The sequence below is a fragment of the Odocoileus virginianus genome, unplaced genomic scaffold, assembly GCF_023699985.2.
Source record: "Odocoileus virginianus isolate 20LAN1187 ecotype Illinois unplaced genomic scaffold, Ovbor_1.2 Unplaced_Contig_10, whole genome shotgun sequence".
Classification (NCBI taxonomy): Eukaryota; Metazoa; Chordata; class Mammalia; order Artiodactyla; family Cervidae; genus Odocoileus; species Odocoileus virginianus.
The window spans coordinates 728,545-750,456 of NW_027224327.1; the positions used below are offsets into that span (position 1 = coordinate 728,545).

Consider the following 21,912-nt stretch of genomic DNA (forward strand, 5'->3'; position numbering starts at 1 on the left):
AAAAATAGTGTGAAATATTCAAGTCTACACTCTGTTGAGTGTAGAGGAATTGATAAATGGATAGCCATATGAGTTAATTTGGCTTTTATTTTCACTTTTTTCATTGATTTAACTTAGACATAAACACGTTTTGAGTTTGTAAAGTGATTTGGTTTGTAAGGTAGCCTGAGAACAACCGAGGGCTTCTCTGTAGCCCGCTGATTCCATCACTGACTACCCTCCTCTCTTTCACAGATCATTGGGCCACTGGAGGACAGTGAATTCTTTAATCAAGATGATTTCCACCTCCTGGAAAATATCATCTTAAAAACTTCAGGACAGAAAATCAAATCTCATATTCAGCAGCTTCGGGTAGAAGAAGATGTGTAAGTTTTGCCATGGAAGAAGTTAATCAGTCAAGTCACAGGGGCAATGTTAATTGGACCTTTTTCATGCTTTAAAAAAAAAATGTTAAACATCTATTCCAAGATGTTTTATCTCTAGCTTTAAAATATAATAATTGTCTTCATTTCAGGTTTACTTATTTTTGCTTCTATTGAAATGAGTTAATTTTGCAGCAAGCTGTTTTAAGAACTGAATTAGTTCTCTCCATTTTGATTTTTTTAAAGTTTTTGATTGTGGAAAATTTCAAACATATGCAAAAGTAGAGGGGTGATTTTATTTCTTTGGAATACTTTGGAAAGACATACTTTTCTTCATTGTCTCTTTCATTACCCTTCAGTTTTGTTTTCAGGGAAAAAAAGGCAAATTAAATATTTCTTTTTCTTTATTTACTAATTATTGAATAATGAGTTTTTGTTATATAGTCCAAAGGTGATGGTGATGAGTTGATTATTATTGGTTCTTTATCATTATTTTAATCCTTTTCAGTGTCATTGCTAGCTTATGTATTTTAATAAGTTATTTCTCAAAGGAAGAAAAGTGATTATTTGATTGGTCTATGTACCTGCTGTGTAACTGGAGCTCATATTCATATTCACATGGTTTTTGCATTAAATATCAAGTGGATGTGTAATTGGAGGATGTATGTTTATGTTTAATGTTCATGAACCATGACACCTTTTTCCACAGAGGCTATCCCATTTTACTTTCCCATAAGTAATGCATAAGGGTTCTGATTTCTTCACGTCCTCATCAACATTTGTTATTTTTTATTTTTTTTATAATACCCATTCTAAATGGGTGTGGTATCTCCTTGTGGGTTGATTCATACTCCCCTGATAATTAGCGATCTTGAACATCTTTTCATGTGCTTAATAGACCATTTGTCTATCTGGGAAAACATCTGTCCAAGTCCTTTGCTCATTTTTAATTATTTATTTTGTTGTTGAATTGTAGGAATTCATTTATATTCTGAATATCAATCCCGTATAGCTGTGTGATATGCAGATGTTTTTTCCCCACTCCATGGATTGACTTTTCACACACTTGATAGTGTTCTTTGATGCACAGTTTGAGGATATAGAATTTTTAAAGTTTTTCTGTTTTTTCTTTTCTTCATCTATTTCATATAGCATGATGTTTCAGAGTTCAAGGTGCATGTCTTAGTGTTGACTTTGATAGCTACCAAAGTAGCCTCTTTACCAAGTTTTATGTGATATGAGAAGGAGTCTTTTTTTCATTTTAGCCAAACTGGGGTCACAGATAAAGAGGTTTTGTTCTACCTCATTTAGTGCTCCTTGTTTTAGCCTATGAAACACCTCAGGTACAGGCCAGGAGCTAATCTATGACTTGAAGCCACTGTGTCACAGGCATAGGCTTGATGTGTTCCTTGGACTGCTCCCTCTCTGTCTCTGGAGCCTGTGGAGGAGTCCCTTGGAGTCCTTGTGGACTATATAATTGCCAGACTATGCACAAAAGACTTGTCTTTAAGCAACTAGAGATGTACTGGGTGGGTACTGGGTGGATATAGACAAATAAGGTAGCTTTGGGCTTCCCTGGTAGCTCAGTTGATAAAAGAATCCGCCTGCAATGCAGGAGACCCTGGTTCGATTCCTGGGCTGGAAGATCCACTGGAGAAGGGATAGGCTACCTGTTCCAATATTCTTGGACTTTCCTTGTGGCTCAGCTGATAAAGAATCCACCTGCGATGTGGGAGAGCTGGGTTCGATCCCTGGGTTGGGAAGATTACCTGGAGAAGGGAAAGGGTACCCACTCCAGTATTCTTGTCTAGAGAATTCCATAGACTGTATAGCCCATGGGTTGGCAAAGAGTTGGACACAACTGAGCAACTTTCCCTTTCCCTTTCACCTTCAAGGTAGTTATGGGGCTGCTGAAAGATTGGTGCTAAAACTTTTAGAGTTTTCAGAGTGACCTTGCTTGCCTAGGGTTTTCCTTAGTGCCAGGACTGTTCCACCTTGGAGTGGCCCCTTGTGACAGCCACAGCTTTCATGCCTGACCCAGACCTGCAGCTAAGAGGCCATCCTCAGCTTCCTAAACCTCAGTTGTGACCTCTTTGATCAAAGGGCTCATCCCAGGCCACGTTAGTGTCCCTTGACATATTTTGTGACAATGTTGACACATCATAGGGAACAGATGACCTACTTTATTTTGTTTTCAGAGTTAGTAGTGAGAAGTGCCAAGGGGTATAATTTGATATAGTTGTTTGGTTCAGTGAGAGAATGGATGGTCTAGTTCAAATATTTTCACAAATATACTCAAATATATTTTAGCATTCTTAGAATTCAATCCTTGGTTCAGCAGACTAGAGCATTTTTTTTCAGTCTCATGATTTAGTGCAAAATCTTCCTTGGTTAGAAATCAAGTTAGGAGGGGTGGGGAACGTGGAAATGCTTTTCTAAGTTGTTTAATGTTGATTGTAATAGTGTAATAGATAATGATGTATCCATAAATATAATACTATGCAGTTATTGAAAATATTGATGTACCCCAACAAAATAATGTTTGTAGTATATCATTAAATGAAAAATCAGGTTACCAAATAATATAGTACCATTTTGTGTATATAGATATATATATATATTTTATAATATGGGAGAATTATGAAATGTTTTCAACACTTATTTCTTAAATATGCTATTAATGTGTGTATCTCCATTTTTTCCTTATATATTTTTTTCCTGAATTTTCTTTTTTTTTTGTAAATTGTTACTCTAATGATCACAAAAAGTAATAAAGTTATTTAGAAGAGGGTGAGGGAGACATAAATGACACTGGCAGCCTGCCCTGGGCCAGGCTCTGAGCTAGATGTTTTATTTTGTGTGTTTAGCCAGTGCTCGTTTTACAAGAGCCTCTCCAAGTAGGTGTTACCTCCGTTTCACATATGGAAAAAGCAACACTTCCGGGCTATAAAACTAATCAGTGGCACAGGTCTGTAGTTTTTTTTCTCATGCCTATTGGTACAAAGTTTATTTCTCCAAATCATGTTGTTGGCATTCAGTACTTAGGTTGATTGTAATAGCTGGGAAACCTTCAGTCAGAGAGATGCTAAATTTTCACCAACCACATCTTTCAGGGCCAGTGACTTGGTAATGAAGGTGGACGCTCTCCTGTCAGCTCAACCAAAAGGAGATGCAAGAATTGAATACCAGTTTTTCGAAGACAGACACAGGTATAGAATCAGTGTTGAATTTATGCATATTTTTATTTTCCTCAGCTCCTTTATTCTTCCATTTAAAGTGTATTTGTAAGCGTGACATGTGGTTTTCATATATGTTTATATTCACATGTAGAACTCATAACAGAGCTCAGTTGCATAAAAGTTGACATTTATTTCTAAATCAACATAAAGTAGTTCTGAATACACCCTTTGAGGAAACAGAGCATTTAACAAAGCAGATCAGCTTAATTCTATTATAGTAAAGAATAAACAGTTGTTAGACCACTTGTCTCTCCATCATTTTTTGAAACCTGTCTTGTTTTCAATAAAATAAAAATAAGTGTAGCATATTAAAGGAGTCTTTTGTTGTCTGTCTTTTTGTCTCTTGTTTTCCAGTTTTTTATTTTGAAAAGTTTGAAACTTGGAGGATAGTTGAAAGACTATTACAGTGAACACCCAAATATCTTTAACCTAGATTTACCAATTGTTGATGTTGTGCCACATTTATCTATATATGTGTGTATATGTAGTATATGTTTGCATACAAACTTAACATGCATTCACATTTTTGGCAACCATTTGAAAGTATGTTGTTCAGTTCAGTCACTCAGTCACGTTCGACTCTTTGTGACCCCATGGACAGCAATACGCCAGGCCTCCCAGTCCATCACCAACTCCCAGAGTTTACCCAAACTCATGTCCATTGAGTCAGTGATGCCATCCAACCATCTCATCCTCTGTCGTCCCCTTCTCCTCCCATCCTCAATCTTCCCCAGCATCAGGGTCTTTTCAAATGAGTCAGCTCTTCACATCAGGTGGCCAAAGTATTGGAGTTTCAGCTTCAACATCAGTCCTTCCAATGAACACTCAGGACTGATCTCCTTTAGGATGGACTGGTTGGATCTCCTTGCAGTCCAAGGGACTCTCAAGAGTCTTCTCCAACACCACAGTTCAAAAGCATCAGTTCTTCGGTGCTCAGCTTTCTTTATAGTCCAACTCTCACATCCATACATGACTACTGGAAAAACCATAGCTTTGACTAGATGGACCTTTGTCAGCAAAGTAATGTCTCTGCTTTTTAATATGCTGTCTAGGTTGGTCATAACTTTTCTTCCAAGGAGTAAGCGTCTTTTAATTTCATGGCTTCAGTCACCATCTGCAGTGATTTTGGAGCCCCCAAAAATAATAAGTCTGACACTGTTTCCATTGTTTCCCCATCTATTTCCCATGAAGTGATGGGACTGGATGCCATGATCTTAGTTTTCTGAATGTTGAGCTTTAAGCCAACTTTTTCACTCTCGTCTTTCACTTTCATCAAGGGGTTCTTTAGTATTTCTTCACTCTCTGCCATAAGGGTGGTGTCATCTGCATATCTGAGGTTGTTGATATTTCTCCCAGCAGTCTTGATTCCAGCTTGTGCTTGTGGACATCGTTATATATCATGCATAAATTCTTTGACATCTGTCTCCTAAGTACTGGCAGTATCTCCAGCAATTTAAATTGCTGGCATACCTCAGCAATTTAACCTTGATAAAGCAATATTATGTAATATCAGTCCACTTTCAGATTTCTCTGAAGCCCAATAATGACCTTTTACAACTGTTTGTTGTTCTGGCCCAGCTTACACATTGCAGTTAGTTATTGTGTCTCTTTAGTCTCTTCTAAGGTAGAACAGTTTGAGTTTTCTTTTGTTTATTTGTTTTTTTAGTCTTTCATGACATTGACTCTTAGGAGTCCAGACCAGTTGTCTTGTGAAAAGTCCCACAATCCGGGTTGTTTTCTCATGATTAGATTTAAGAGTAACTTGTCTTTAGGAAGAACTCCTACAGTTGATGTATGCAGCACTTACTTTACTAGTCAAGTGTATATCTTTTTGCACCTCAGAGTCACCACAGAGGCTTTAGATGCAGAAGCCTGCATACTACTCTTCTATGATTTTGATTTAATTAGTTTAGAGTAGATTGGACTTTGGTTTAATTGACCTGTGCTTTCTCACAGTCAGTCCTTGTGGGGATAAAATTTGAACAGACTATTTGCCATAAAATATTTGTTTAATTATGACCCTCACGTCTAGGAGTACATTAATTCTCAAGAAATTTCCAAGTGTGGTAAAAACTGGTTGTGAGAAGTTCTTTATAGCTTGAAAGCCATCTAAATGTCTAGCAATAAGGAATAGCTTAAGTAAACTACAGCAGGTTCACTTGGCAAATTGAAGATTATTTATTTTTCAGGATATTAATGTATAACAACATGGAAAAATCTTTATAATAATTACAATTTCTTGGGGAAGGAATGAAGTCATTAAAAGGTTGCTGATATCTTGTAGGTGCATCTGGTCTTTATATAGGCATATAAGGAGGAGGGATGGTGAGATTTTATGATTATTTCCTTTTTCTCTCTTTTGCAAATTTCTTGTAATATTCTTATATTTCTTTTACAATTTGAAAGCATCAATTTCTTCTCTCCTTACAGCCTTCTTGCCAAGAAATAAAAATTGGCATAATGTTCCTTAACTGTTAAAAACAAGCATCAGAAACTTTTAGAGGGTTTTGCAAACTTTGAGGTAGACATAATCACATAGTTGACCACCATGTCACCTTATTGTTTGAGATCTAAAGTTTTTTGGAAAATGCTAAGAGAGTTGATTAGCTGTATTGGGTATGTTGTCTTCCTGCCCCCACTCTGCCAAGAAATCAACTGTTTCCTGTTTTCCTCCAGATTAATGTTTTATCTTTTTGTTCTCTGTAGTGCAATTAAACTGAAACCCAAGGAAGGGGAGACGTACTTTGATGTCGTGGCTGTCATTGACCCTGTCACCCGAGAAGCACAGAGACTCGCCCCATTGCTTTTGGTAGGTACAGCTGCAGAGGCAGTGCCCATGTTTTGTCCCCGTGATAGGTAAGTGTGATTCTGATTGTGTCCTAGAGCTGTGATTTCTAGAGATTTACCCAGTGCAGACTTTATAGTATTTATTATCTTTGTGTTTTTTCTTGAGATACACTTTTCTAAAGAGAAAACGTAAACATTTTGTCTCAAGTATCAGTCACTTTGTAGGAAAAATTTTTGTTTTGTCATCTGATTTCCTCTTTTAGGTTTTAACTCAGCTGATCAACATGAATCTAAGAGTATTCATGAACTGCCAATCTAAACTTTCCGACATGCCGTTAAAAAGGTAAAACCAACTGGTGAAGAAATCAACCCCTGGAAAAAATTGCACTCAGTCTGAAAGCTGAAATTGAATGTAAAAGATCATATGGATTTATATATGGACATCATGTTTGGGAAAAAAATCACTTACTGAAGTTTTGCTAAATTTCTAACAACTAATCAAGAGGTTGAAGAACTTAGTATGAGTGTGGGAGCTGGGGGTACAAGCATTTCCCCTCCCCACAAAATGCAGGAAGGAATGACCTCCCCTCCCAACCCCACCTCCTGTGTTCTCCTTCCATCTTCAGCAACCACAGGACATATAGTTAGGGCAAGAGATGGTTTTGGAAACACTTTCTCACTGTGGAAGGAAGGTCTTCCAAATCTAGTTTTTCTTAAGTCAGTTGTTTACCTGTGTAGATGTGTATAAACTCAAAGGTTGTGGTTGCATTAAAGAAAAAAAAGTTAACATCTTTTCTTTTCCATTTCAGCTTTTACCGTTATGTCTTGGAACCAGAGATTTCTTTTACTTCAGACAATAGTTTTACTAAGGGTCCAATAGCAAAGTTTTTGGATATGCCACAGTCTCCTCTGTTCACTCTGAACTTGAACACACCTGAGAGTTGGATGGTAGAGTCTGTCAAAACACCATATGACCTTGATAATATTTATTTAGAAGAGGTAAGAGTATCATTGCTTCCCAATATCTAATCCCACATAACCCTGTTGAAGATGTTGTTATGGTAGTCTCTGATAATCTCCCTACAGTCTAGGGGTGCTTCTGAAACAGTAGTGTTCAAATAACAGCCTCATTGAGATCTATATCACATACCATAAAATTCACCCTTTTAAAGTATACAGCCGAGTAGTTTTAGTATATTCACAGAGTTGTGCAGCCATCACCACTATCTAACTTTAGATAATTTTCAACACCCCTAAAACCAACTCCATTCAGTTCAGTTCAGTCACTCAGTCGTGTCCAGCTCAGCGACCCTGTGGACAGCAGCACACCAAGCCTCCCTGTCCAGTCACCAACTCCCAGAGTTTACTCAAACTCATGTCCATTGAGTCGATGATGCCATCCAGCCATCTCATCCTCTGTTGTCCCCTTCTCCTCCCGCCTTCAGTCTTTCCCAGCATCAGGGTCTTTTCCAATGAGTCAGCTCTTCGCATCAGGCAGCCAAAGTATTGGAGCTTCAGCTTCAGCATCAGTCCTTCCAGTGAACACCCAGGACTGATCTCCTTTAGGATGGACTGGTTGGATCTCCTTGCAGTCGAAGGGACTCTCAAGAGTCTTCTCCAACACCACAATTCAAAAGCATCAATTGTTCGGTGCTCAGCTTTCTTTATAGTCTTAACTCTCACATCCATGCATGACCACTGGAAGAACCACAGCCTTGACTAGACTAACTCCATAGCCATGAGTAATCACCCCCAATTCCTCTTGCTCTCTGATAACCACTAATCTATTTTCTGTCACTTTTTGTGACTGGCTTCTTTCACTTAAATTATTTTCAAGGTTCATTCATATTTTGACATTTATTAGTACTTTATTCCTTTTTATTACCAGATAGTATTCCATTGTATGGATATACTACATTTTATTTATCATTTTTTATATCCACTGTGTGGCTGTATCACTTACAGACATTTGGGTTATTTTTGCTTTTTGACCGTTATGAATAATGGTGCTGTGAGCATTTGTACATAAGTTTTTATAGATAGACTTTTCTTTCTCTTGGGTATATACATAGGAGTGGGATTGCTGGATCATATGGTAATTTTATGTTTAACGTTTCAAGGGATTGCCAAACTGCTTTCCAGACTGATTTGCCCTAATAACAAATGACATTGGGCATTTTTTCATGTGTTTATTGGCCATTTGTGTGTCTCCTTTGGAGAAATGTTTACTCAAATCCTTTGCTTTATTCAAATCCTTTAAAAATTGACTCGTCTTTTAATTGTTGAATTGTAAGAGTTCTTTTTATATTCTGGATACAAGTCCCTTACCACATATATGCCTCACATATGTTTTTTCCCATTTTATAGGTTGTCTTTTCACTTTTTTGATGGTGTCCTTTGAAGCATAGAAGTTTCTAATCTTCATAAAGTCTAATTTTCCTATTTTTTCTTTTGTGACATATACTTCTGGAGTTATATCTAAGAAACCATTGTTTAGTCCCAGGTTACAAGGGTTTACTCCAGTGTTTTCTTTTAGAACTTTAATAATTTAAAACTCTTACATTTTTGAAAACTCTTACTTCCTTGATACATTTGGAGTTAATTCTTTGTATATGGTGCCAGGTAGAGTTCCAGCTTTGTTTTTCATATGTGGCTATACAGTTGTCCAAGCACCATTTGTTTTAAAAACCTATTCTTTCCCCATTAAATGGTCTTTGTGCCTTTGTCAGAAATCAGTTAACCCTAATGTGAAGGTTTAATTTTGGGCTGTCAGTTCTATTCCATTGATATACATGTCTGTTCTTAGGCTAGTACCACATTGTCTTGTTTACTGAAGCTTTGTAGTAAGTTTTCAAATTAGGAAGTGTGAATTTTCCAGTTGTGTTTTTTTTTTTCAAGGTAGCTATGGCTATTCTGGGTTCTTTGCATTTTGGAATCAGCTTATTAATATCTTCAGAAAAAGCTACTGTGATTTTAATAAGAATTTCATGAAATCCCTAAATCAGTTTAGACAGTATTGCCTTCTTAATAGTATTAAGTGTTCTGAACCATGAATATGGGATGTCTTTCCGATTATATAGGTCTTTAATTTCTTTCAACAATGTTTTGTAGTTCTTAGTATACAAGCCTACACAAGACCATGTCATCTGCAAATAGAGTTTTACTTCTTTCTTTCCAGTATGATGCCTTTTATGTAATTTTCTTAATGCATTGGAAAAATTTTAAATTGCAGATTCAATCTCTTGCTGTAGGTCTGTTTAGATTTTCTATTTTTTCTTGAGTCAGTTTTCAAAGTTTGTGTATCTTAGGAATTTATCCATTTTATCTAGATTATCTAATTTGTTGACATACAGTTTTTCATAGAATTTTCTAAAATTTAAATTTAACAGCCATGTTTCCTTTATTCTTGCTTATTTCAGTAAGTTGGCTCTTCTGTTTTTCTCTTGGTCAGTCTAGCTAAAAGTTTGTCCATTTGTTGATATTTGTGAAAAATAAGTCTTTGGCTTCATTGCCTTTTTTTTTTCTTTTCTTTCCATATAACTGTATTTGGAGTCCCTAAGGTAGTTGGTTCTTTCCCCCTAACCCATTTTCAAAGATAGTTCAATTTCATTTAATTATGTCTCCTACCAGCCCTTACTCTATATCTAGCTTAGAGTGTATTAACAAAGGAACTGAAAGACATGGTCTTTACCTCCAGGGAGTTTATAGTGCCTCAGAGCCTCCTTCCTTTTTAAAACATTTGTCATTGTGTCTGCCCTTAATATCTCCTATCACAGTTGAACCCTGTTTTCTGGTTCTGTCTTCTTGGGAATAGGGAGGCTGGAAACTTGAGCATAGTTACTGAAGGACTTTGCAGACTTCTTTTCATGAGGTTGAATAACTAGTTTCTTGAAGAAGAATCCCGGGGCTCACTTCAGCGGCACATACACTAAAACTGGAAGAAGAATCCTTTAGGTACTAAACTGACTGAAGAAGAAAGAGAATGTGTGTGTGTGTGTGTGTTTGTGTGTACACATAGGTACACACTTGCCCTTTCCCAATCCTATCCACCATATTTTTAACAGAGAATACAGTTTTTGCCCTTGAGGAACTAACTTCTGTTGAAGAAATTATAGAATGGCCACAAAAAAGCACTAAGGAACATTGCACAGAAGTACAGAATCGAGTGCAAAGCAGGTTTCTTCTGTATATCCTGGAGTTTTTACTGCTCTGTTTTAGGCTTCCTCCAGTTTCTCCTTATTCCATTGAAAATACAGAGCCTGAGACTTGTGAGCATGTGGGGGTTTCACTCTTAGCTCTTAATGTTATACTTTTGGAATTTACTATTACACTAACATATTAAGCTCCAAATATTTCCATTATTAGCATTAGATAAGGCTATAAAACCAAGCCTGAACTAACCTGAGATTGAAACTCTTTAATTATTAGGTTGGTGGAAGTGTAGTTATGATTTTGAGCCATGAATTTTAAACCATTATAACGAGGCTTAAACACATCTTTATTAATCAGGATAAAAACCATTACAATTAACATGCTTTTGCCAATGAGAAATAAGTTTGTTTAATCTTGTAGTATGAAAATTCGTGGTTTGAGATTTGATGAACTCCTGGAGAGCATTTTCTGCCTCCTGCTGGTTGTGGAAACATTTTCCTTGCATAAATCTGTCAATATGCTTGCAAAGTGGTAGTTGGTTGTCAAGAGATCAAGTGAATTTGGTAGATGAGGCAAAACCTTATAACCCAATTCACTCAACTTTTGAAACATTGTTGGGTGGTGTTGTAAAGAATTGGGCCCTTTCTGTTGACCAGTGCTGGCTGCAGGCATTGCAGTTTTCAGTGTTCAGTTCAGTCGCTCAGTCCTGTCTGACACTTTGTGACCCCATGAACTGCAGCACGCCAGGCCTCACTGTTCATCACCAACTCCCGGAGTTTACCCAAATTCATGTCCATTGAGTCGGTGATGCCATCCAACCATCTCATCCTCTGTCATCCCCTTCTCCTCCTGCCCTCAATCTTTCCCAGCATCAGGGTCTTTTCAAATGAGTCAGCTCTTCGCATCAGGTGGCCAAAGGATTGGAGTTTCAGCTTCAACATCAGTCCTTCCAGTGAACACCCAGGACTCCTTTAGGATAGACTGGTTGGATCTCCTTGCAGTCTAAGGGACGCTCAAGAGTCCTCCTCAACACCACAGTTCAAAAGCATCAATTCTTTGGCACTCAGCTTTCTTTATGGTCCAACTCTCACATCCATACATGACTATTGGAAAAACCATAGCCTTGACTAGATGGACCTTTGTTGACAAAGTAATGTCTCTGCTTTTTAATATGCTGTCTAGGTTGGTCATAACTTTTCTTCCAAGGACAGTAAGTGTCTTTTAATTTCATGGCTGCAGTCACCATCTGCAGTGATTTTGGAGCCCCAAAAAATAAAGTCAGCCACTGTTTCCCCATCTATTTGCCATGAAGTGATGGGACTGGATGCCATGATCTTAGTTTTCTGAATGTTGAGCTTTAAGCCAACTTTTTCACTCCTCTTTCACTTTCATCAAGAGGCTTTTTAGTTCATCTTCACTCTCTGCCATAAGGGTGGTGTCATCTGCATATCTGAAGTTATTGGTATTTCTCCCGGCATTCTTGGTTCCAGCTTGTGCTTCCTCCAGCCCAGCGTTTCTCATGATGTACTCTGCATATAAGTTAAATAAGCAGGGTGACAATATACAGCCTTGGCGTACTCCTTTGCCTATTTGGAGCCAGTCTGTTGTTCCATGTCCAGTTCTAACTGTGGCTTCCTGACCTGTATACAGGTTTTTCAAGAGGTAGGTCAGGTGGTCTGGTATTCCCATCTCTTGAAGAATTTTACACAGTTCATTGTAATCTGCACAGTCAAAGGCTTTGGCGTAGTCAATAAAGCAGAAATAGATGTTTTTCTCGAAGTCTCTTGCTTTTTTAATGATCCAGCGGATGTTGGCAATTTGATCTCTTGTTCCTTTGCCTTTTCTAAAACCAGCTTGAACATCTAGAAGTTCACGGTTCACATACTGCTGAAGCCTGGCTTGGAGAATTTTGAGCATTACTTTACTAGCATGTGAGATGAATGCAATTATGCAGTAGTTTGAGCATTCTTTGGCATTGCCTTTCTTTGGGATCGGAATGAAAGCTGACTTTTTCCAGCCCTGTGGACACTGCTGAGTTTTCCACATTTGCTGACATATTGAGTGCAGCACTTTCACAGAATCATCTCTTAGGTTTTGAAATAGCTCAACAGGAATTCCATCACCTCCACTAGCTTTGTTCGTAGTGATGCTTCCTAAGGCCCACTTGACCTCACATTCTAGATGTTTGACTCTAGGTGAGTGATCACACCATCATGATTATCTGGGTCATGAAGATCTTTTTTGTATAGTTCTTCTGTGTATTCTTGCCACCTCTTCTTAATATCTTCTGCTTCTGTTAGGTCCATACCATTTCTGTCCTTTATTGTGCCCATCTTTGCATGAAATTTCCCTTGGTATCTCTAATTTTCTTGAAGAGATCTTTAGTCTTTTCCATTCTATTGTTTTCCTCTATTTCTTTGCATTGATCACTGAGGAAGGCTTTCTTATCTCTTTGCTGTTCTTTGGAACTCTGCATTCAAATGGGTATATCTTTCCTCTTCTCCTTTGCTTTTCACTTGTCTTCTTTTCTCAGCTATTTGCAAGGCCTCCTCTGATAGCCATTTTGCTTTTTTGCATTTCTTTTTTCTTGGGGATGGTCTTGATCCCTGTCTCCTGTACAATGTCATGAACCTCCGTCCATAGTTCATCAGGCACTCTGTCAGATCTAGTCCCTTAAATCTATTTCTCACTTCCACTGTATAATCATAAGGGATTTGATTTAGGTCATACCTGAATGGTCTAGTGGTTTTCCCCACTTTCTTCAATTTAAGTCTGAATTTGGCAATAAGGAGTTCATAATCTGAGCCACAGTCAGCTCCCGGTCTTGTTTTTGCTGACTGTATACAGCTTCTCCATCTTTGGCTGGAAAGAATATAATCAGTCTGATTTCGGTGTTGACCATCTGGTGATGTTCATGTGTAGAGTCTTCTCTTGTGTTGTTGGATGAGGTGTTTGCTGTGACCAGTGCATTCTCTTGGCAAGATTCTATTAGCCTTTGCCCTGCTTCATTCTGTACTCCAAGGCCAAATTTGCCTGTTATTCCAGGTGTTTCTTGACTTCCTTCTTTTGCATTCCAGTCCCCTGTAATGAAAAGGACATCTTTTTGGGGTGTTAGTTCTAAAAGGTCTTGTAGGTCTTCATAGAATTGTTCAACTTCAGCTTCTTCAGTGTTACTGGTCGGGGCATAGACTTGGATTACTGTGATATTGAATGATTTGCCTTGGAAATGAACAGAGATCATTCTTTCATTTTTTAAGATTGCATCCAAGTACTGCATTTCGATCTCTTTTGTTGACTATGATGGCTACTCCATTTCTTCTAAGGGATTCCTGCCTACAGTAGTAGATATCATGGTCATGTGAGTTAAATTCACCCATTCCAGTCCATCCAAGTTCACTGATTCCTAGAATGTCAGCATTCACTCTTACCATTTCCTGTTTGACCGCTGCCAATTTGCCTTGATTCATGGACCTGACATTCCAGGTTCCTATGCAATATTGCTCTTTACAGCCTCGGACCTTGCTTCTATCACCAGTCACATTCATACCAGTTTTCAGTGTATCTCATCGATTTGCAGAGCATATTTCTCAGATATATTGTTTTTGCCACGATTTATATAGCTGTAGTGGGTCAGACTAGTAGCAGACCACCAAACAGTAATCATGACCATTTCTGGTGCAAGTTTGGCTTTGGGCAGTACTTTGGAGATTCTTCTCAGTCCAGTCACTGAGCTAGTCATCGCCAGTTGTCATATACAATCCACTTTGTTGCATGCCACAACCCGACCGATAAATAGTTTGTTGTTGTTGTGTAGAATGAGAGAAGATGACACTTCAAAATGATGTTTTTTGATTTGCAGTCATGAGGTACCCACATACCAAGCCTTTTCACCTTTCCAATCTTCTTCAAATGCCTAACGACCGTAGAATAGTCGACATTGAGCTCTTTGACAACTTCTCATTGTTTGTAAGAGGATCAGCTTCTGCGGTGGCTCTCATTTGGTCGTTGTCAACTTCCAATGGCTGGCCACTAGGCTCCTCATCTTCAAGGCTCTTGTCTCCTTTGCAAAACTTCTTGAACCACCACTGCACTGTATGTTCGTTAGCAGTTCCTGGGCCAAATGTGTTGTTGATGTTGTGAGTTGTCTCCACTGCTTTACAACCCATTTTGAACTCAAATAAGAAAATTGCTTGAATTTGCTTTTTGTCTAACATCATTTCCCTAGTCTAAAATAAATATAAAATAAACAGCAAGTAATAAGTCATTAGCAAAAAAATAAAGTGAGAAATGCACATTAAAATAATGTATAACATAACCACATTTATTTAGAATATATTCTAATATCAAATAACAAATTTCAGCAATGCAGAATTGCAATTACTTTTGTGCCAACCTAATAGCTAAAGCCAAGCTGCCCTAAGATTTTGTAATTATACCATATTTTCTGCAAGGAATTAGCAATAATTCAGGCAGTTGGTTTTATGCGACTATGGAACCATTAAATATATCTTGGATATTTGCATTTAAAACAGCAGTATTTTCAGCTGTCTTCTAAAGGCCAAGATGAATTCGCATTTTTGTCAGATGTTTTTCTGATGTTTTGCATTGTTTCTTTTTCTCATATAAATTGATCCTTATAGGAGTGTCTTACCTATCTTCTCCATTATTTGCTTTTAAAGATATTCATTCTTTCAGAAATTTTATTTTCTTTGATTTTTTTCCCAATACTACCTAACTAGATTAACATCTTATCCTCTCCTGTGTACTTCTGGAATAACCTCCTTACTGTTTTTCTGTGTCCTTTTTCCTGCCTCTCCTTCCAACCCACCCGAGTTTCTAAAATTGTGTATGCTTGTTAACTACCAGCACAATCAAGATACCAGAGCATTTCCATCTCTTCAAAAGGTTCTCTTATGCCCCTTTGCAGGTAATCCCCTCCTCTCCCCCCAGGCCACAGGAAGCAGCTGATCTTTTTTTGTTCACTATAGTTTTACCTTTTCTTGAATTTTTTATGAATTTGATTATATGATATATAGCCCTTTATGTCTGATTTCGTTCACTTTGTGTAGTGCATTTGGGATTCATCTGTGTTGTTGCATGTATCACTAGATTGTTTCTTTTTATTGTTGAGTAGTCTTCAGGTGGTGATTTAATTTTGATATTGCAGGTGGACAGCATCGTGGCTGCTGAGTATGAGCTGGAGTACCTGTTACTAGAAGGTCATTGCTATGACATCACTACTGGCCAGCCCCCCCGGGGACTGCAGTTTACATTAGGAACTTCAGCCAAGCCAGTCATTGTGGATACCATTGTTATGGCTAATCTGGTAAATAACAGTACATCAGGTGGTGATACTGAGTCACGTTAATTTGGGCCCTGCAGTTTATGATGGAGCAGTTAGCAGTCTGAACATGAGTGAGATTAAAGTTCATGATGGACTGAATTTGGTCAATATAAAAATCATCAGTTTAGTTAAACTTGTAGATTGGAATCACATGGCATCTTAAAAGAAAACATACTAGAAAATTTTGCTTTAATCAGATTGGTTCCTGAAAATGTGTTGCTTATGAGCCAATAGCCTTCTTTTTTTTGTTTTTTTGAAAATTTGAAGTATATTCACACATTACATACTGCTTCTTCACTGAAGTACAGCTAAAGGACAGGCTTCTTGGCTTGACAGGCCTGTATTTTGCTAGTGTTTCTAATATGTGGGTTTTAAGAATTGCATTGGTTTAACTATCTTATTTAAAATAAAGTGGACTGACATTTCAAAAAAGAAATAGCTGTCCCTCAGAAACAGCATTTTGATGTTTCCAAGAGAACTAAAATTTGTCTTGTCTTCTGGTCCTAGGGCTATTTTCAGTTAAAAGCCAACCCAGGAGCTTGGATTCTCAGACTAAGAAAGGGACGTTCTGAAGATATTTACAGAATCTACAGGTAGGATTAAATGATACAGGTGCATTTTTTCCAGAACATTCTGCAGTATGAATCAGCTTGAATTGAATAGTACACTGGCAGTTAGGCAATTAGAATTTACTTTATAATTGTATGTGCTTTTCCAGAAAATGAAATGTGGAAGAATTGTTGGGGTATAATTGAACAGTAAGCAGTATAAATACAATATATGTAGTCAAGTTTGGCTTCAGTCATTCTTTTGTGCTAGTTATCCAGAACCAAATCATTCTGTCAACTGTGATGAAAACCATAGGCAGATGAGAAAGTGAGTCATTTTTAGGAAAGAGAAAAGAAATGAAGAACAGTTCAGACTTTTCAACCCAGGATAGTATATTTCTCTACCCTGAGTGGGTTGCAGATTGACCAGACTTGTAGGCTTTGGTCTTGGAACCTTGGTGCGAGCACTTGTCTTTCTAGGTCTGAGAAAGTATGGAAGTGCTCCCAGCATGTTTCATCAATAGCCTGCTTTTTTGCTTTAAGGTTTGCTACAAGTGACTGTTGGCTTAAAAAAATTATACTGCCTTCTAAAAAGCTGTGGTTTAAATTCTGTTTAACACAGTTTAAATTAGTCTTAAGCTATGTGAGAAGACTTCACACCAGTTCATTTTGGGAATGATTTCCATTAGTTATTTGAAAACAACATCATGTTGTGTCCTCATCTTAGATTTATAGAATCTTATCTGACACGCATGAAAGCAATGTGAATTTTTGCATATTTCTTACCAAGAAAATAGAAGATTTTTGTATTATATCTTCATTGTACATAGTAGGGTTTCCTCCAATAAATGTTTTCCTCAAATATGGTTTTAAAGAATTTTAGTACTATCATTAAGAGCTTATCTGTTGACTTTCTAAACCCTGTCCCATCTGCATGCACTTTTCCTAGCCACTCTTCCCTCTAGGGTGTGTGGGCCTCTTCTCTGCCTAGCAGTTGAGCACTCTCTTCCTTCCGTGCTTCTTGGGCTCAGGAATGTTTCATGCTCCCTATCAGAATCTCACCTTTGCCCACAGACTCTGCTCTCTGTTGGATGACAGTGAATTCAGTGAATTCATATTTTATCATGGCTTTATATAGTTAGCATCTTAAAAATTGGTGACTGGAAATTTTAGATATTATCATTGATTAGGAAGGAAATACTCTATTTAAATTTTCTTCCTCTGCTCTGTCTGCTTGCAAACAGAGCTTGTTTTAGTTCTTCCTGCAGAGTATGGACGCTAGATTGAGTACATGGCCTGGACTTGGCTCTGTGCCTCCAGGAAGGACAGAGTCGAAGCCTTTACAAAACTCTGAAGTAGAGCTGTGTCTCGCTATGCGTAAAGTAATGCGTGCATGTGCACTCAGTCATGTCCGACTCTTTGTGACCCAGTGGACTGTAGCCTGCCAGGCCCCTGCGTACACGGAATTTCCTCGGCAAGAGTATTGGAGTGGGTTGCCATCGTATTCTTGCCAGCACTGGGAGCCTCTCAGTGTATGGAAGGTCATCCAGTGAGGGGCTCAAGAAGGAAGTTTGGGTTGTGACCAGTTGGCATATTCAGCATGTAAGGGCAGAGATTTTGACAGGTGCCTCTGTGTTGCTTGAAGGGGTTTTCTGCAGTTTGTGAGAAAATAATTTGCTCAGAAAAAACTCGTTTATGATGAGGATAGTGGAAGTGGAAGTGGAAAAATATAGGTTGATGTAAGTCCATATACTGCAACTTGAGAATTATGATTTGTGATACCTGCCTTCCTTTCTTCTTTTCTAAGTCACGACGGTACAGATTCTCCACCTGATGCTGATGAAGTTGTTGTTGTCCTCAACAACTTCAAGAGCAAAATTATTAAAGTGAAGGTGAGTTTGGTATATTAAGGCAGCCGCTCTATTATAGTTGATAAAAGCAGCAGTAACTTGGTCTTTAGTAGCTGTTATATAAAAATATGTATCTTTAAACCAGTCCCAAACTGTATGAGGTGATGGAATATGTTAACTCCAGAAAAAAAAATGCTGTTATTATGGTGAAAAACTTAGTCACACAGTTATGTCCTATTCTTTGTGATTCCATGGACTGCAGCCTGTCCCGTTCCTCTGTCCATGGAATTCTCCAGGCAAGAGTACTGTAGTGGGTTGCCATTTCCTCCAGGGGATCTTCCCAACCCGAGGACCGAACCTGAGTCTCCTGCATTGCAGGCAGATTCTTTATCAACTGAGCCACCAGGGAAGCCTGATCATTTCACAGTATAGACCTGTACCAGGCCAGCATGTCCTGCACTTTAAATGTATGCAGTGTTACCTGTCAGTTATGTCTCAGTGAAGCTGAAGAGAAAGGAAAGAAACCCACCCAAGACTAATTCACCTTTGAGATTTTACTCCAGCCTTATAGAAATGTGGCTTGAAATGCAAAGTATATTTTGTAAATACAAGTTTGTGGCTTTCTTCAGCTGAGAGGTTGCACCTTTTGGGTTATCTCATTGAACAGTGCAAGTCTCATTTTACATGAAGTGTTTTCATAGATACTGCTTTGTTTGTACAGTCACAGTTCACATTATTTTTTGAAAACTGGGAAGAATGCCAATGAGAATTTCAGCAACAATAATAAATGGTGGTACCTTATTTAATTTCTTGTCACTTTTGCTTTCTGTTCTTAGAACTTTGAAATTCCTAGTGCATTATATTCAAATAAAAGATATTATGAGACAGTCATTATACTCTAAGATCTAAAGCAGGCCACACATGGTTGAGCAGAAAAATGATCCCTATGCTCTCGAGAAGTTTTAACCCCTCTTTGTATTAGTCAGTCCTAAAACAAGGCTGTCATGTGGGATGACTCCTTCCTGGCAGCTGGAGCATGTGCACACTGTACTCTTTGCCTAGAACTAGAGTTAGTTTGGTGAACTGCATTTCTATTTTTACTTAAACTGTAAGGTTCTCTGCCCGTTTTTCAAACTAGAGACAGTTATTGTCTAGTTACAAGAGGTTGCTATCTCATCATTAAGATTTTATTTTACTTTCTCATTAAGATTTTAGTGTGGTATGATGAGCATAGTTCTGTTGAATGTGTCTGGGCACATTCAACAGAATTCAACATTCATGTTCTGTTGAATGTGTCTGGACTCAGAGTATGTTATATCTGCTCGCAGGAGAATTCACTCTCTAGTGTTGTCAGTATTCAGTAAGCATCCCGTGAAGATCAGTTCAGTGCCTCCTCAACCCAGTAGGGAGAGTGAGATTCATCACATGTGACTGATTGCAGGTTCAGAAGAAGGCAGACATGGTGAATGAGGACTTGCTGAGCGATGGGACTAATGAGAATGAATCTGGATTTTGGGACTCCTTCAAATGGTAAATTGGCATCAGAAAGAAGTGATGTTTTTAAAGAAAAACTGAGAGATAAATGCCATCCCTCCCTTCTTTTGAATGTAGTAATCCTGTCTGGGCTTTTCAGATTCTGCTCTTTGCATCTACTTGTGTGTAGAATAGATGAATGTTTCCCACTGAGTAATTGAAAGAGGTTACTGATCCCTCATAGTGGAGTTACTTCTGTGCCTGACTTCCTAACTCCTGTTGGATTTTTCCTGCTCTTTGGAGAGTTGAGTGGTAATTGCTCAGTTAACTTTCCATTGTTTGTTTTGCATTCTAGTGAACTAGTCCAGTCTTCTCCTGAAGCTCCACAAGGGCCTATGGGCAGCCTCCCTCTCTTTGTCCTGGTGGGAAGCACAATCTCCTTCCCCTCCCCTTAAAGGGCAACATGTCTGTACCAGCATTTCAAGTATTCTTGTTTTTACCTTCCTTATTATAGGGGCTTTACAGGAGGACAGAAGACCGAGGAAGTGAAACAAGACAAAGATGACATAATTAATATTTTCTCTGTTGCATCTGGTCATCTCTATGAAAGATTTCTTCGGTTAGTCATGTTTGGTTATTTCAGTATATATGCATGAATTTGTCATGTTGTTCTTTAAGGAGCAAATGTTTTACAGGACTCTGCCCATTACACTTCTTTGTATTTGAGGCACTCTGAGGATTGCGTATGGATGATTGTATATACTTAACATTTGTTTTGATTTGGCCAACCTCATGAAATGGACTATGTAATTTATAGTAAATGAATCTGTATAGCTATTATAAGGTTATAAACCTTTAAAACTACTGTGTGCACATTATAAGGAGTGGTTTTTGATTGCCCACCAGGCATTGCCTGAGGATAGAGAATAGAGGTGGAATAGGGCCATGGACCTGCCTTCCGATGATTTGTAGGATTTCAGAGCCAGGAGGGATCTTAGTTGTGTCTTATAGACAGGCTGAGACTTGGAGGGTAGCGGGACTCGGCTGAGGTCACATAGCCAGAGTTGAGGGGAGGCACAGGCTTGGCTGGTGAGTGCAGCAGTCACCAGCGGGGAAGCCCTCAGGGGTGCCTTGTGTCAGTGGTCGGGAGGGCTTGGCTATGAATATGCACCTTTGCCTGACAGCGACTTTCCTAAATGCCAAGGTTCTTTTTCACTTTTAATTTTCCACTACAAATCTAGTATAGCAAATAATCAAGATGTCATTTTACTCGTGTTTAGCTGTCATATTCCCAAGAAATAATATCTGACCTAGAATTGTAATGTCAGATGTTAATAACCACTGAATTTAATTAAATTCCTTGACTCAAAATTTGTTTGTTTGTTTTCCAAGTAGGGAATCCCGAAGCTGTGATCATTTGCCATCCCCTTCCCTCTGCCTACTCTCCTCCCTGGCTGAGCCCCCATATGTAGACTGGGAAAGGCAGTGCTATTACGCAGAGCTGCTGAGGCTTCACTGATTTCCTCTTTAGAGTGATGTAGTCATTAAACACAAGCTCCATGATTCACTTGTACCGTAATTAATGTGTCAGTTCATAAAGGAGTTTATTTTAAGGTGTAATGTAATTAGAACACATGCCTCTATCAGTCTGGTATATTTTTATAGGTAATAAGTACTCCTTTCTCATCCAGAAATGACTCTATAAAATGAATAAGTGCAAGTTTCCATTTTCCACTAGTCAGGGTCTCTCTTTGCCTAACTAAGCCATTAGTTTAACTCTGCCATAAAGCACACTGAGTCTAGTGATTGACTTTACTTGATTTTATTGAGATTAAAAAGATTTGAATGATTGTTATTATTGCTTGCTTTTGTTTGACAGCATAATGATGCTATCAGTACTGAAGAATACCAAGACTCCTGTGAAATTCTGGTTCTTGAAGAATTATTTGTCCCCCACGTTTAAGGTTTGTTACTTAGGCTTTGAAAAGGAAAACTTGCTTATTAAGGAGATATTTGCAGTGCAATATGCTGTTTACTACTTCTACTTTATCTGTGTATTTAAAAATTTTTTCCTTTTATTAGGTTACTGACTGTAATTCACCTGCATAATTCTATGTTGATTATTCTTCCCCCGTCTGTTTGGGGGGAATAGTTGTT

General features: G+C 38.1%; 1 protein-coding gene across 3 annotated transcripts in view; it reads left to right on the forward strand.

The window, feature by feature from the left end:
* Positions 1-21,912, forward strand: part of UGGT1 (UDP-glucose glycoprotein glucosyltransferase 1) — a 120,805-nt gene that overhangs the window by 82,100 nt on the left and 16,793 nt on the right. For all 3 annotated transcript variants that reach the window (XM_070463940.1, XM_070463941.1, XM_070463942.1), the window contains 11 exons: positions 235-365; positions 3,476-3,571; positions 6,308-6,410; positions 6,652-6,731; positions 7,198-7,387; positions 15,708-15,866; positions 16,392-16,477; positions 18,240-18,324; positions 19,724-19,812; positions 20,270-20,374; positions 21,635-21,719. In XM_070463940.1, the coding sequence (XP_070320041.1) occupies positions 235-365; positions 3,476-3,571; positions 6,308-6,410; positions 6,652-6,731; positions 7,198-7,387; positions 15,708-15,866; positions 16,392-16,477; positions 18,240-18,324; positions 19,724-19,812; positions 20,270-20,374; positions 21,635-21,719 (1,209 nt within the window). The remainder of the gene's footprint in view (positions 1-234; positions 366-3,475; positions 3,572-6,307; positions 6,411-6,651; positions 6,732-7,197; positions 7,388-15,707; positions 15,867-16,391; positions 16,478-18,239; positions 18,325-19,723; positions 19,813-20,269; positions 20,375-21,634; positions 21,720-21,912) is intronic.